Source organism: Onychostoma macrolepis, chromosome 07, assembly GCF_012432095.1.
Source record: "Onychostoma macrolepis isolate SWU-2019 chromosome 07, ASM1243209v1, whole genome shotgun sequence".
In the NCBI taxonomy this organism is placed as follows: domain Eukaryota; kingdom Metazoa; phylum Chordata; class Actinopteri; order Cypriniformes; family Cyprinidae; genus Onychostoma; species Onychostoma macrolepis.
The window spans coordinates 23313243-23329870 of NC_081161.1; the positions used below are offsets into that span (position 1 = coordinate 23313243).

Below are 16628 nucleotides of genomic sequence, written 5' to 3' on the forward strand. Positions count from 1 at the left end.
CTTTTTCATAACAGGTGTCATTATAATGTTGTGATGCCTAAATTCAAATAAATATGAATGTGATTAATTGTAGTGGGGGTTTTTTGGGGGGGTTTTTTAGACACAATGATATTGATTTGTCATCCGTTTGCTCTTTTTGGAATATGGTTGATTTGTCTTTGTAATTTTTTTATTTTTTGTAATTATTTTTGGCGCTATAGGGTCATTGCTGGGGAACAATATTTACATATAATGTGCACACAGAATACATTTGATCTCAAAATGTAGTAAGGCCTACTCACACCGTCTTTTTCTTCCCCTCATGCAGTCTGCATGACAACTCTCTTTTTACATCTTTTTGAATTCCTGCCTGCCAAGTCAAAAATATTGTGCTGTGATTGTGCTAAAATATCGATCTGTTCTTTCTTTTCAGAAAATCATTCATGTATTCATACTTGTGGCGTGATTGACTACAATTTGACACTGGGCTCTCTATGAGGTCTGGTTACAAAAAAAACTGTTTGCGAACATTTCATCTTTTTGAGTCATTCAGTCATTCCAGGATCTTTCTCTTCCCCTCTCTCCGCACTTGATGTCATTCTGGCTTTGAGTGGCCATATTTTCGCTCTGCTGTTTTCTGTGACGGTAGCATGATAAGATGGGAAATGCTGCTGGGGGCCTCTGGAAGACTCCACTTATCTCCCTCAGAGCAGACACGTGTCGCTACACACAAATCAGTGTCTGGATCAAGCCGCCATTTTGGCTCTGCAGCTCGGCGAGCGGCTGTTCCTCTCTAACCTCTCTAATCCCTCAGGCCCAGGCAGCATCGCCACCATTTGTTCCTTTTATCGCTCTAAAAGCGCCCAATCGACAGGGCAAAGAATGGTTTCTATAGCGACGCTAGGCCAAAGATCATTTAACAAACAGGTTTGCTTGGGGAGATGATCTCGACTGTTGGGTTTAGGCTGAGAGTGTGTTTGTGTGGACACCAGAATCTGCTTTGAGTCTATGTTTGCTTCTGATATACTGTGTTGTGTTCATTCCATCTGCTTATGAAGTATGTATTGTGGTTAGCAGGTCCATTTTTTAAAGTTGGAGACAGATACACTTGTAAACCATTTCTCCTTTTTCCCACTCGCTCTCCAGAGTGCTTTGCACCTGCCTGTTGTTTGTCAGATTTAAGCTATTTTCTCTCTCTTTTTGCCTTGCATGCATTAGAGTACATCCTCTACCGAAAATGGTCCTACAGTTGTAGTTAGAGAGAATATGTGCCCTTGCACTTGTGCGGACTGTGGTTGAGTGAACGTGTGAGTAGGTGTGTGTGTAGGAGGCGAGCTACAGCTCTATTAGCTTGTCTTGCACCTCAGCTTGTGCTCGACTAGCTGAATCTCAGTCCTCTTTGTTTTGTGGATACTGTCGCTCACATGTGTGTGCATGTGGTTTTCCTACTACTACAAACCCTCATCTAAACAACACTGAACCCCGGTTTGAAAACCCCTGGTGTGTTGGGACCCTCAGAGGGCCACAAAGATGGCAGGGGGTCCGTGGAAGACTTGAGACAACTGGAGAGGGCTTTTCAAACTGCATTTAATGTATTTGTTTAGTAAATATGTTTAACACAAAACATTTAACACACTGCTTTGAAATGATATTGATTTTAAAATGTTCTGTTCAAAAAATGAATTGAATTAATTAATTAATTTAATTAAAATGTTGTTCTTTAAATTTATACAAAATCTTTTTTTTCTTTTTTTGAAGAAGAAGAAATGAATATACTTTTATTCAGCAAGGATGCATTAAATCAGTCAAAAGTGACAGTAAAGACATTTATCATTTAGATACTTTCTATTTCAAACAAATGCTGTTCTTTTGAACTTTGTTCATCAAATAATCCTGAAAAACATGCTACAGTTTTCACAATAATATTAAACAGCACAACTGTTTTCAACATTGACGATAATCAGAATGATTTGAGCACCAAATCAACATATTAATGATAATGATTTCTGAAGGATTATGTGATGCCGAGGACTGAAATAACAGCTGCTGAAAATTCAGCTTTGCTAGCACAGGAATACATTACATTAAAAATATATTAAAATAGGAAACCATTATTTTAATTTAAAAATGATAATTTTTTTGTACTATATTTTTGGTAAAACAAATACAGCATTTAAGAGCATAACTAATAGTGGGTAGAGAAAAGATATTAAATGTGTGTGTGTGTGTGTGTGTGTGTGTGTGTGTGTGTGTGTTTGTACACAGTGTTAATGTGTCTTCATGAACATAAACTGCATTGCTGCCTTTATATTATAGAAAAGGGGGTCTTTGGCATCAGAATGAAAACTCTCATACACCATGAGGACGACATGGTCTATAAAACCTAAGGCATGTGTAGGCCTGTCTAGTTTTTTTCATTTATTAAAAAATATCCTTCAATAAAGAAAACCACTGAAGGACATTAAAATTCTGACTGAATGCAATACACAAACATGTTCTGTTCTGTAAATGATAATAGAAGACATAGATCAAAATACCAACATTGTATACTTAACTACTAGAGCAAGACTACAAAAGATAATTCTTGTTTTGCTTGTTTTGTTTTATATTGGCTAATGAACTGTTCCTGGTTAGCGAGACTCGCTCTACATTTTCCATCTGTCTGTCTAATTGATCCTCAGATTGCATCCAGAATTCCAGTACTGCTATTATGTGCCAAAGGGAAGTTATTTGGAGACCCTTGTTCTCTGTCTCTCTCTCTCTACTCTCTGATGCATAATGGGAAATCAGCTTATACACATCTAATTGTTTTTCTCTTTAATGGCATCATTAAGTCAGACACATGACACATGAGCAATGGACTGACCTTTCCCTGGTTGAGGACTGTGTGTACTTCAGCAGGACACACACACAAAGTGCTCCATCAGTTAGTTCAGATTTAGTTCACACGTCCTTTGACCAAAATCATAAAAAATTTGATTTTACAAACCAATTTACTGTTTATACTGTATTTGTGTGCTTTTCACAGTTTGGGCTATTACAAATCCAAATAGCACAGTGAGGGTTCTTATAAGAAAGATTTTGTTTTGTTCATGTCTGTGTTAAGGTCTGCACTCATGTTATTGTGTAGCAGATTGCTCAATGCTCAATGCTTTCACAGTTCTTGTTTTGTAAAAATTCCCTCTTTGGAGAAAACCCAGGGTCACTATAGCCAGGGTTAATGTTCTTTCTTAATACTTAAAGGGATAGTAAACTTATAAATGAGTTCTGTCATTATTTACTTGCTTTCATCATGTTTTTAAAACCTGTATGCTGTTATTTTCACAAAAGATATCTTAAGCTTCTTTTTTTCTGTACAACAGCAGTTTTTAGTGAAAACGTCAGGGACAAACCGCTCTGTTGCTTGATCTGATTCGTTAATCAAACTTACCTGATTCACAAATTCAACTTCAGTTCAGTTCACTTATTGGTGAATAATGACTTTGAAATTATAATACACTACTGTTCAGAAGACTTTTTAATGTTTTGTAAAGAAGTCTCTAGAGTAAGTGCAGAAATATTGTGACATATTATTATAATTCATTATCTATGTCTGCACTTTCTGACACTTTCAAAAAGAAGAAGAATTATTTTGTAAGTGGCAAATACTCAAATAAATATGTTATTGTTACAGTGGCATCAGTAACCAAAAGCATCAGTTTTTGCCTGATGCTGCAGCCACCGTCATATTAGTCTGCAAAACAAAAACTTACTTGGTGTGTTTTTAAAAGGATAGATCAGCCAAAAATTAAAATTGTAAATACCGTCATTTATTCACTTTGTTTCAAACCTTTCTTTCTTTTTTCTGTGAAACATTGAATGTATTCTGAAGGTTTCTGGAGAGTTTCGGTGACCATTGACTTCTGTTGTATGGACATAAAAAATATTTTTCAAAATATCTTCTTTTGTGTTCCACAGAAGAAAGAAAGTCATACAGGTTTGAATCGACATGAGCGTGAGTAAATGATGACAGAATTTCAATTTTTGGTTACCTACCCTTTAAAGCAATCGTAGCCTGTAAAATATGTTAGTATGAAGGTTTCTGCAGTAGTTTGTTGAGGTTGATTTAAAACTCGTGAGGATCTGAGCAAGAGCCCTTCATATGCTGAGATCTCTTATTATAACAAGCCTTATTTATGGATGACACTAATGGCAGCTATTTCTTCTGTTTTCTCCTCTTTCATCTTCTCCTCCCCCTCCCTCACCTGTTCATGTCCTGTTTCATACCTTACGCTTCCCTCCCCCTCACACTCGGCTGTTCTCTCTTTCACCTCTCACTCCTCCACTCTCAATCCCACTCTCTCCCTCCTACAATTCCACCTTGCACGTCCTCTCTCTCTCTCTCTCTCTCTCTCTCTCTCTCTGCAGCGGGGCAGCTCAGCCAGTCGGCTCATCTCGCGCTCCAGCTGCCTTACACCGTGCTCGGTCTGGGGCGCAGCGCCAACTTCCTGGATCACCTGTTTGTGGGCATCCCCCGGCCCCCTGGAGGGAAGGTACAGACATACCTACTCACACATGCTCACAGACACTTGCCATATGGAGGGAGGAGGGAGGAATCATGGGTAGAAAGGCCCCGGGAGAGGAAGAGCATGCAGATGGCCTGGTTTACTTCTACCTGCTCTTTTTCTGTGTCTGAAAATGGAAGCATTGTGTCTGACATACTATATGTGACCCTGGACCACAAAACCAGTCTTAAGTCGCTGGGGTATATTTGTAGCAATAGCCAAAAATACACTGTATGGGTCAAAATTATAGATTTTTCTTTTATGCCAAAAATCATTAGTATATTAAGTAAAGATCATATTCCATGAAGATATTTTGTAAATTTACTACTGTAAATATATCAAAACGTTGTTTTTGATTAGTAATATGCATTGCTAAGAATTCATTTGGACAAATTTAAAGGCGATTTTCTCAATATTTTGTTTTTTTGCACCCTCGGATTACAGATTTTAAAATAGTTGTATCTCAGCCAAATATTGTCCGATCCTAACAAACCATACATCAATGGAAAGCTTATTTATTCCGCTTTCAGGTGATGTATAAAACTCAATTTCGAAAAATTGACACTTAAGTCTGGTTTTGTGGTCCAGGGTCACAAATATATAGTATGTCAGACCCAATGTTTCCTATATAGGAATATATATGGTAACACTTTATTATAGCGACCAACTCTCACTATTACCTAGTTGCTTATTAGCATGTCTATTATTAACATATTGGCTGTTTATTAGTACTTTATAAAGCACATATTCTGCAAGACCATATTCTACATCCCTAATCCTGCCCAATACCTAAACTTAACAACTACCTTACTAACTATTAATAAGCAGCAAATTAGGAGTTTCTTGAGGCGTTTATTGGGGAGTTTATCTTGAGGAGTTAATGACGAGAATTGGACCTTAAAATAAAGTGACTAATATATATCCTACATTTTGTGTGTTTGTGTATATATATATATATATATATATATATATATTTATATATTTCTTGTTTATAGACGATTATAGAGATATATAGCCAAGACAGTGCTTACATCTCTCTATCATTTCCAGGTTTTCAAATTATCATCATGTTTCTTTTTTCCCATCGTCCCTGTCTGGTTTTAGCTGAAGAAGTGCGATTTGAAATCTCTCCCTCCCTCCTCTTCCTCTAGAATTCCCCCAGTGCTGCTCATTTAAATTTAAGACGTCTGCTTCCTCTGCTGTCAGTGAGCTAAACAGAGGTCTTTATCAAACAGTGATTAGAATTGCAGATTTGTTTTACCAACACACACTCACACATGAATACATGCACATGCATACACATTCACAATAACACAAACCTTGTGCATGAGCGAGCCTTGCATACAGCAATTTGCTTTGTTGTGTTTTTAATAGGGCTGGCGATTTAACACATTCGTTTAGTACAATTAATTATTTGTAAAAATAACAAAAAAATGGCACGTTTAATCGAACACAGGAGTCTTGAGGCATGCTATTTAAAAGTTGAACTGTTTTTAACCTGACTAGGTGTCTTTAAAATTCAGCGCTTATGATGCAAGACACTGGAAAAACAAGACACAACACAAAGGCTGAAAAATGTTCGTCTAGCATTTGGAAATAGTATGATATATAGATTTCTAAAGGTGCTTTTTGTTTGATTTGTATTCTTCTGCTACACTAATTATCTTGATTTGAGGGCTTTTCTCAGCAAATATTGATATATGTGATTAATTGCATATTCATTACAGTTTTTAAGTGCCCTAAAGTAGGTTTTTTGTATCCTACAAACACTGGAGGGAATGAGAGACTTTGCCAGAGAGACTCTGCGTATGTGTTTGTTTTTCTGACACAGATGAATGTTTCTATACAGCATACCTACAGTTCCTGCTGACAGCTCCGGTTTGGGCTCTGAACTCTCAGAGTTCGTGTGGAGAAGGAAAGCGGCTCAGCCTTCTCTATCGTTTTCATATCTCTAATCTCTCAACAACATAAGTTACCACGTCAGAAGAACATTGTGGAAAAACACATGGCTCAATATTGCAGAATCAGAGCTTGAAAAATTTGGGTGACACTTGGGTAACAGTGTCCTCAGGGCATGTTACATATACTAATAACAGTAAATTATACGTAACTAACCCTAAACCAAATCCTAACCCTATAGTAAGTACATCTTGTTAATTAATATTACTCATTACTTATTTGTGTAATTACAATGTTACAAGGAAACCATAAATTAAAGGAAACCAAAATTTGCTTGATCTTGCATTGAACAGTCAGCACAAGCAATTAAATGTTTGTTTTTCTCACATATTAGACAGTTGCACTCTTAAATTGCGTTATATCATCTCATCTCTTTAAACTTGCAATGTCCTCCATCTATTTTTTTTTTTTTTTTAAAAAGCCCCATTGCGTTCTCTCTGTTGCATAATCGTAAGGCCAGGGCCTGTCGGTTACTGTAACTCTTAAATGTGTGGGCTTGAGCTGCCCTCCCTCTTTAATGCTCAGAGCAGCAGTAGAGGCTCTTTGACTGTAACAAATCTTTGTCTTTCCGTCGGTGCCCACGGTTGACCTCCACAGTAAGCAGAGCCTTGACTCCCCACAGGGAGACCGAATACCACCCATCCCTTCCATTTGCAAGCCTCATCCATACACACTAAAGACACATGCTAAAAATATCTAGTTCCGACCCCACATTCTTCCTCAACCGTGCATGTTCACGCGCATACCGTAATGTTGAGTTATGATAAATGTGTTGTCGGAAATTAAAATCTGTACCCCTGGAGGATTCCCTCAAAAAGATGGATTTAACGTTTGCTACTAATTGCTGTCGAGAAACAAGTTGAAGAGGGAAAATTACCTTTGTAATTGATAGAGGTACTGTCTTCATAATACATTAAAGCTTTCAGAGATTTCCCTTCCTCTAATGAACTTTTTTGCAAATAGCTGGGGGAATAGACGACTGTTGATGCTGCTTCATGTTTGGAGGCTTATTAACTGCATGATGCACCGAAAATTATGCCGGTTTCTCCTACTGAAAGACTTATGATTTCAACACGAACGGAAAAGGCTGTTTTCATTGGCTCTACCGTGTTAGTTCTGTCAGTGCTTAATTGTTATTAGTAACGCTCTAAGAGCAGAGTAAATATCTGATAAATTAGCAATTCGGTTGGCCTACCTAGAGTATTTGAAGTGAACATCATACATGCGGTGAGCGGCTGAAGAATTTGATTGGGTTGTAGCCAGTTTGAGGTAACAGAGTTGAACTTCACAAATATTTTTAAAACTTGTTTTGTGTAGCTTTGATCACCTGCCTGCAAATGGCTTCCCACCTACTCATCTGCACTTTAAAGTGATGCTGAATTCTCTTATTGGACTCATCGCTCTTGCTCGCTTCAGTAATAGCACTGAAGCTTCACTTCACGCTGAGAATATCAGCACCTGAAGTGTAGCTCTCCCTCTAGCTTGTAAAAGTTTAGTTAAACAGTCTAAATGTGGGCTAAATTGGGTGACTAGGGATGTTGTAACAGTGTATCAGAAATTATGTATTTAATGATGACTAAAGATAGGTAGACATGTGTTAAACATGCCCTCTTCTCCGTTAAGACCCCTCACTTCAATAATGTCCAATTATATAATAATACAACCTCCTTCAAATCCCCCCGTCTTCCAGGCACATCAGCTCTAGTGCATGTTTGCCAAAGGACAGCTGCAGAAATTGAATGTGATGTAATTTACATAAAGGCAATGGTACTAATATTCTTTGCGCTCTTTCTCTCTCTCTTCCATCATATTCTTTCTCCTGCAGGATGTGAGGAAACAGGAATGGACCGCTATCATTCCTAACTCCCAGCTCATCGTTATACCATACCCACAGAATGACCCTCGCAGGTACACTCTCACACACACACACACACACACTGGGTTTTGTGTTTTATAAGAACTTTCCGTAGACACGATTTTTATACTGTACAGACTTCACATTCTATCCTCTAACCATAAAACCATTACAGAAAACAATATTGTTTTTACATTTTCAAAAAAAAATAATACTAATAATTTAGTATGATGATGCTCATAATTTTGTCGCCACAATATGAAAAATTTCAGGTTTTACTATTCATTATGGTCCCCACAATTCAGGTAGTACCCGGACCACACACATACTTAACTTTTATTTATGGAAAAATTTACTAGCCAATTTTATAAACAATACTGTAAGCACAGTGTAAAGTAACTATTGATTAACAATTAATTGTTTTTTACATTTATATTTATCTTTTTTTATTATTGATGAATAAAAAAAGAAATAATAATATTTTGGTCAATATACTAATTACTATTATTTTTTTTCCCCTATAAATGTAAGGAACTGTTAGTGTAAAAAATAAATACATTTTACAATAAATAAATTTTTTCCACAACATTTCTGTGTACACTTTACAAATAGTTCCTACGTTTACTAATATCCAGTAGAGATGCAAACTCTCAGCCAATTAGAGAGAATAAACTTAAAAGCATAATAAACTTGTTCAAGAAATTAAAAGCAGTTTCACACTGTCACTGCATCCGTCACTAGCGTTAATCAAGACCGTGAGAAGGTATTTCCTCAGGCATTAATATTTAATGTGTTTACCAGCACAGCCGAAATGTATCTTAATGAAGCTGTCCGCCAATCTTTATCATAAATATTTGAGCAGATCACTTGATTTCCCGCTATTCCCCACAGGCCCCGCTCGGGCTCCTTCAGCTGCCGTTTTGCTTTCAAACAATTCGCAATGATAAACAGAGCATCTCTCGTTCCATTCTCTCCAGTAAATGGAGAGCGTTCCACCTCTCGCTCGCTCTCCGTCTGTTATTTAAAGCGGCTCATCTTGATGCCCTGATGTTTCAGCTTGTCAGAGAATGCATCAGGACTGATTATATTTAGCTTTCTCGGGTTCTTTGAATCATTGTATTAAAGCTCGTGCATGAAGGTACACCGAGCTAATAAGAGTTTTCTTCAGTGCTGTAAACTCCACGTCACTGTTTTGATGATCTACACAGGTGTAATGTCTTTATGTGCTCTCTCACATGTCGTTTCAGAGTTTTGAATGATGTTTAAAGTTTTAAAGATGGTGCTCTGAAAAGTTTCCTTTTGTCTTTCTGTCTGTGTTTTTCTAGCTGGAGTGCAAAACTCTACCTAACCCCCAGTAATATAGTCTTATTGACAGCGATAGCACTGATTGGCGTGTGCGTCTTTATTCTCGTCATCATCGGGATACTGCACTGGAAGGAGAAGGTGAGAACGAACATCTCATCCTTTTATTTTCAGCTTCTCTCACTCCTCTGATCTGAGCCCGATTGTACCTCACTCGCTCCTAGATTCTCTATTTCTTCTGTGGATGTGCTTGAAACAATCCAGCATCTGCATTCCCTTCTGCAGCGAAGGATTGTGGCCTCACACAGACTCATCCCTTGGTCTTTGTTCTGCACATGTGTGTGAAGATCTGAGCAGATGGGTGTGTCTGTGTGTGGCCCTGCCCTCCAGCTCTCTCCGAGGGTGCTCCACACACACTGCTATGCCGCTAATTGCTTTGTTCTGTCCTTTCAGCATATCAAATCTGTTCCTCATTATCCCACACAACATGTCCTCCAGGGTGTTATGTGTGAGTTTGTGCACGTGAACGTGGGAGATTTTGTCTTTGTGTGTGGGAAGGTGATTGTTTGTTTTCTTGTACGTTATGTGTACCTCTGAATATGTGAATTTGTTCCTTTTAAACACTCAGGATGGGTCACAACAGTCGGCTAATCAACTAGTTGTCCCACGGCTGATTTGTGAGGTTGATGAGTTGATCTAAAATTTAATTAGCATGCCGCACTGGGCTTTTAACTGTCAGACAGTTTGCATGGTGTAACTCTTTCAGAAAAGTTACAGCTGTACACATTCAGACAGATATTTTTGACTATTGCGTCACATCCCATGGTTTTTTTATATAGATGGCATGTCAAGTTTAAAATAGTCCAACTTTTAAAGACCACTGCATTCTAATCCGTTTTTAAGTGTTTTTGAATGCAGGAACATCTTATGTAACATTCCCCAAGAAACACGTCCGATTGGGGTAAATGTGAAACCATCTTTCCTTAAGACCAATTAGCCGACTAGTCGTTCAGTTTAGAGTTGATTTATAAATGGCTCTAGAATTTCTCTGTTGAAAAAAAAACATGCTTAGCCAAGATGGTGTTCAGTTGGAGTTTTCGGTCCCACTTTATATTAGGTGGCCTTAACTGCTATTTCCTTGCATCAGAAAATAATACAATGTGCTTATTGTGTTCATATCGTATTGCAGAACACTTCTGCTGCTATTGAGGTGGGATACGGGTAAAGTTAGGGACAGGTTTGGTGGTCTGGGTAGGTTTAAGTGTGGGTTAAGATGTAAGAGACAGTGTAGTTATAAATGTAATTATATGCAGGTATTTTTTTAAATATAAGTACAAAATAAAAACTTGGACAGTATGTACACAATAAGTGCATTGTATCAAATGATTAATTTAAATGTAAGTGCATAGTAGTTAAGGCCACCTAATATAAAGTGGGACCAAGTTTCCCAGACTGACCAGCAGAAAAATGCCAAAACCCGCTCTAAAACAGTGGTTCTCAATGTTATTAACTCCATGCGGACTCCGTACATTTTCATTGTAGAGTAACTTCTTATATATACAAATATTAAGAACATTTTGAGACTCTATTTTCTTATCCTTTAAAGCTTGTTTTGTCTTATTTTGAGCAATTTTAAGTACTCTTAAGTAATCCTAGTCCCTGTTTGAGAACCAGTTCTCTAAAACCATCCAAAAGACCAAACTAAGAGACCAGCTAAAATCAGATTAGCTTGATTTTAACTGGATTTTCTCTGTTCTGAATATATGTCTATTTCTCCTTTTTTTGTTAACAAAACGTTTTTATAATTTGTGTTGTTTCTTGTCAGTGCAAAGATGTCACAAAACTCTTGCCTAGGGATATTTCAAATGATTTGGAGGGTCCTGTAGATCTGCAACTGTATACCACATAATACTTCGACACAGGATCCATGTTAGAAAACATAAAAAAACAGAAGTAAATTAAAAAATAATGATATACTGTGAAGGCTTGCAAATATTTGTTAAATATCAACATTTTTTCATTATTTTGACTCTGTCCCGTGCACCTGCCCACTACCACCCAGGTGTGTTCAGGGTGTTTATTGGGACACCTTTTTTGTCTTTTTGTTCTTTTAAGAGCGCCTGTTCATGTATTCAAAGGCGTTATGCCGGTCCTGGCGGTGCTCTGAGTGCGCATGTGTGCGAGGAGTGAAGAGCTGTTCTGGTGTTGGCGTCCTCTCAAAGCCATCTGCTGTGGGTGCCTGATTATGCGCGCTGAAAACCATAATTGCTCTCTGCTCAGGGAAGCGCTTCCCACTACACGACCTTCATTGGAGTTGACACTGCATTAAAATAACATGCTGGCTCCATATCTCTCTTCCTCAGCCCTGCAATTATATATTTGACAAAAGGGAAGAGAGAGGCTGAAGAAAGGCCTGGAGAGAGAGTATTTTGGCTCTTTGTCTTGTCTTGATGACTGCTTGATGGAGCATGGGCTTTCCTGATGCACATGTTCAGGTGACGATTAGCATTGCTCACTTATTCAGCTATTAAAAGGTCAGGAAGCGGCCCGTTTTCCTCCGCCTGTCTGAGAGAAGCTCCACAGCCCGGTTTTTCTCTGCACAAACTGATGCTGTGAGCTGTGTAGGCTGCAGGTGGTCTATTATCGCATGTTGCTACATTACCAGACTGTAACACATTATCGCTCGCTTTTTCTGCGACTCTCTCCATTTATTGCAGCTTCTCGTGATCCAAATATAGCACAGTTCCCCAAACATGCCCTGCTTCTAGTCATAGAGCTGCATTTGAGTAAATGTTTTTGCATGGAATTTCAGGATAAGTATGAGCGTATTGTCATTGTGTCCTGTTGAGCAGATTGACTTCAATATGTGACCCCTCATGAAAATGCATGTTCTCTTCGGACACGGCTTAAAACATCAAATATACAAAGCTTTTTTCTCTCTCTCTCTCTTTGTCTCTGCCTTCCATCTTCATTGCCCCCCATGACAGCTTGTAATTGAAGTGGCTTTAGTAGATAAGAGAGGGCAACCTGTAGTGCCTGTGAAAATAGCATTTGGAGAGGACTCAGCAGATCGCTCCATTTCTGCGGACCATTCCATTTGCATCCCTGTGGGAGGGGCGCGATATTAGAGGAAGATAAGACGCCGTATTTCCTTTTTGCCTCTGGCTCCTCGCTTCATCCTGCTCAATGTCGCGGGAAAGACACAAATAGATGAGGTACTGAGGTGTTCTGTATCATTTGCATGTCTGCATGGGGTAGAAATACACCTTGTCTTCCTGCATACAGACGTTCTCGCTTAAAGAAATGCCTGAAGAGTTGTGTTAAGACATGATGACAAGAAAAAGCGTTTTTGTTCTTTTTTGTCATTGAATTCTTGGTTTATAATGACAAAATGAGCTATCATCTCAATTACTCAAAAAGAACGAGAAACATAGTTGCACGATGTGTTTCCTTTAGAAATTGGTTGATGTTGGGTATTTAATTATGCTTTTTTTAAGTACAAAAAAAGACTAAATTTCATTTATCAGTAAATTAAAATTAAATAAGCATTGACTTATTGGTATCGCCTAGAATTTTAAAGTTGCGACTGAAAACAGAAGTAGCAACAAATCTTTTTTCCGTATTTTGACATGCGTAGTTTGAAACCGATTAGGTTGGATGTAGGCACATCTGAATGGGAGCTTGCAATCAATTGTAAGAAAGGGGTGGGTTTATGTGGATGAAATGGTTAGAGAAGTCTGTTGTTTCACCGGAAGATCCAGTTATGATTAAACATTTGAAGGCCAATTATGTATTTATTTATTTATTTTTTTAAAGAAACAAGCATAGATGAATTGTTCACAATAAGATGCATTTAAAAAAAAAAAGGGTGAAGTCCATTTCAAAACCATATTACAAATATGCGACAGCAAAACAGGCGCTGGTATTTAATTGAATAAATAATGTAAAATTGATCTGTTTATTGAATTGAACATGATGATTTTAACATGGAAAGGTCTTTATAAAATTGCCTCGCAGGCAACATGACTGCGTCTAATCCTCTTCCATGCGGGAGACTGCGGATGTGTGTGGGTCATGTGAATGTCAGCCTGTCACTATATAGATCCTGTGCTATATGTTGCCTACGGCTCCATCAGTACCTGGTTTTTATGTACATACAGGTATATATGTTCAAGCATGTCAGCACCTTGAGGTGTGCTTGTTGGAGAGCACACGTCAAACCCGATGTGTGGTGGAGGAATTCAAGATGCATTTCTGCAACAAAAACATAATACAAAATTGTGGAAACTGAACTTTCCTTGGTACTGTGCCTGTGTTAGAAATCATGTGAAGTTGCATCATTAAATAGCTGGCAGCTGATCTTACAGAGACTATTACAGTACTATTACTAACAGGCTGCTGCTGGAAGAACTAAAACAGTCAGACATGCTACAACTGCAAGTATTGCTATTTAGTGATCCTGAGCTTGAAGGAACGTACGGGCTATTTTTATCAGTATGTAATTAAGTCGAGCACTCATGACAGAGTAATCAATGAGTCTGTGACTGGCCTGTGACTCACTGAACACACTTAAATGGACCTGAAATGAGGATGAACTCGTAGGTATGTATTTGCATTACAACCCTTAATTATGGCAATGAAAGTCGGCGAATAGTGATGTTGATGTGACTCGGCACCGTATCATGTGGAAAAATCCGACATATAGCAGTATGTCTTGTGAATAGATATCATCTGGATGCTCCTGAGCAGATAGCGTAGGGCTTGACAGCGCTCAGTCAAAGCCTCAGGCTCTTTTTGCATGGTCTGTGAGATATAAAGTCCTTTTGAAAAGGAAAATAATCCCTTCTTATATCTGTCTGGCACTGCTTTTTTTCCTTCTTAACTGATTTGCCATTTTGCTTATGACCGACGTGCTTTCCACAGTCTCTAGGTGGGAAACGACAAACCTAAAGCTAAAAATACATCCTTATAGAACAGGAGAGCCAATTCACAAGTGTTTCACAGAGGGACCCGGTGCGCGAGTCACTCATACTAGCTGAGAATAGACATCGTTTTTGCCATCGCCGAGACAGGATAATCACTGAGCACACACACACACACATGCTCACTTTCCAGGCTTGGCAGTGTGTGTTATTATCAGTCTCAGGCAGCAAGTCTGGCGTTGGCTCTATCTGTGATCGCACACAGAGGTATTTCGCCGTGGTAAAGTGTGCCATTGTGTGTGTAATGAGTTCTCTGTCTATTTCTCTCTCTCTTTGTGTCTGTCCTTTTCCTCTCCTGATGTATCAAATGCCATTGCATTGTGTTTGTGTTCAACTCACTGGCACGGTTAACATGTGAGATGCAGCTTCTGCACTCAGGACCGTGAAGTTACAGCATGTAGCAAACTTTGATTGTTTGTGTGTTACAGAAAGCAGATGACCGGGAGAAGAGACAAGAGGCCCATCGCTTCCATTTTGATGCCATGTGAGAAACTGGAGAGAGCGTTGTGGGTAAACGCTGGGAAGATTGGGTCTTTCATTTCAGTGGTTTATTTATTTTCACTTTTTTTCCACACTGGAGCATTTTTATGCATTTAATAATGTCTGAAATCAGAGGAATCCATCTAAATATGAATATTTTGAACAGCGATGTGTCTCTGTGGATCTGTTGACTTCTGAAGAGAAGAGGTATGTTTCTGTCAAGTTTGTTTACGTGATCCTAAACGCATAATGATGTTTGCACATTGAGAAGAGAGAAGAGTATTTCGTGCCATTTTTGTACTTTGGTTTGGGATAAACATGTTATTTTAAAGCTTTCTTTTTCTGTATTGTGAAAGTGACTGGTAAATGTCAAGTGGGCAGAAACAGAACCTGTAATTGTCTCTTCTTGTTTTGTTTCAAGTTTTCTGTTGTGTGTTTTGAAGGACTTAATTAATTGTCAGCCTCTGTGTCTATGAATGTGACTGTGTGATAGTTCTTTCACATCACTGAACCTCTTCACTAAATAAATGCTTTGAATCCAAGTGCTACATGAGGCCCCCTGTTAACAAAGGTTTCCTCTGCAAACTGATTTTAATAGGCATTTAGCTGTATGGAGTCATTAAAAATGGCATCAGTCTTTCACAATAAAGTATTGCATTAACACTCAGTGCCAAATGATTCCCCAGAGAGTTCAGTGTTTCGATTCATTAACTTGACACTGGATATCAACATTATATAGGAAGTCAAGTCCACAATCTTAATTGCCCGTAGTCAACATAAAGCAGGTTGTTGTTTCTGCATGCATATAGTAATTCCCTTTCCGATTGTAAGGCACTGTTGTCGATACTTAAACTCCGGGTTGTTTTTCCATTGTCACTAGCCTTTAGGTACTTTTCCTTGATTTCTAAGTGGTATTATTTATTCCTTTTACTTGTTTTTAAAACACTGGAAATTAATAACGTGCTGCTGAAGAATGTTCAGTGTGTTAGCTGTATATATCTGACAGGTGCTCTGATCCATGCATTGATTTATATGCTAATATCTTTTACCTTTAAAAATGGTGGTGTTATGGTGCACCATATGCACATTAATTAAGTGATTTCACTATCAAAGGCAAAATCAATTGACAAACCACAATAATACAGCTGCATACTAGACCTGCATGTTAACTGGCATGCAATTATTGCAGATGGTTTTCACTAATTGTTTCTGGTCAGGTGCATATTGGTCCTAACAGGTTGTGCATCTGTGCTCTGTTTTAATTATTAATGAATCACTCTTAAAATGTTTTTGGTTGCGTTGAAATGCTGTTTGTCAGTAGATGTCTTTTGGAATGTTGTATTGAAAATAAACATGACCAATGCTTTATTACCTTATGCGTTTGCCTCAAGTTGTTTTGGGTTGATTTGAAATGCATTTACAGTTCGAATACATCTCCAGAAGATATAGCATATGAGTCAGAAGATACTAGTCATCGGCTATGAGTTCATCACGTCTTGTACCCTGAAAAAAAAGCTGCATTTGTAT

The 16628-nt window shown here is 38.2% G+C and overlaps 1 protein-coding gene across 2 annotated transcripts in view; it reads left to right on the forward strand.

Annotated features, from left to right (window-relative positions):
• itfg1 (integrin alpha FG-GAP repeat containing 1) overlaps positions 1–16473 on the forward strand; it is a 133439-nt gene extending 116966 nt beyond the window's left edge. For both annotated transcript variants that reach the window (XM_058782470.1, XM_058782471.1), the window contains exons 15-18: positions 4387–4511; positions 8308–8390; positions 9663–9780; positions 15050–16473. In XM_058782470.1, coding sequence (XP_058638453.1) covers positions 4387–4511; positions 8308–8390; positions 9663–9780; positions 15050–15109 — 386 coding nt within the window. In that variant the 3' untranslated portion in view covers positions 15110–16473. The remainder of the gene's footprint in view (positions 1–4386; positions 4512–8307; positions 8391–9662; positions 9781–15049) is intronic.
• The last annotated feature ends 155 nt before the right edge of the window (positions 16474–16628 follow it).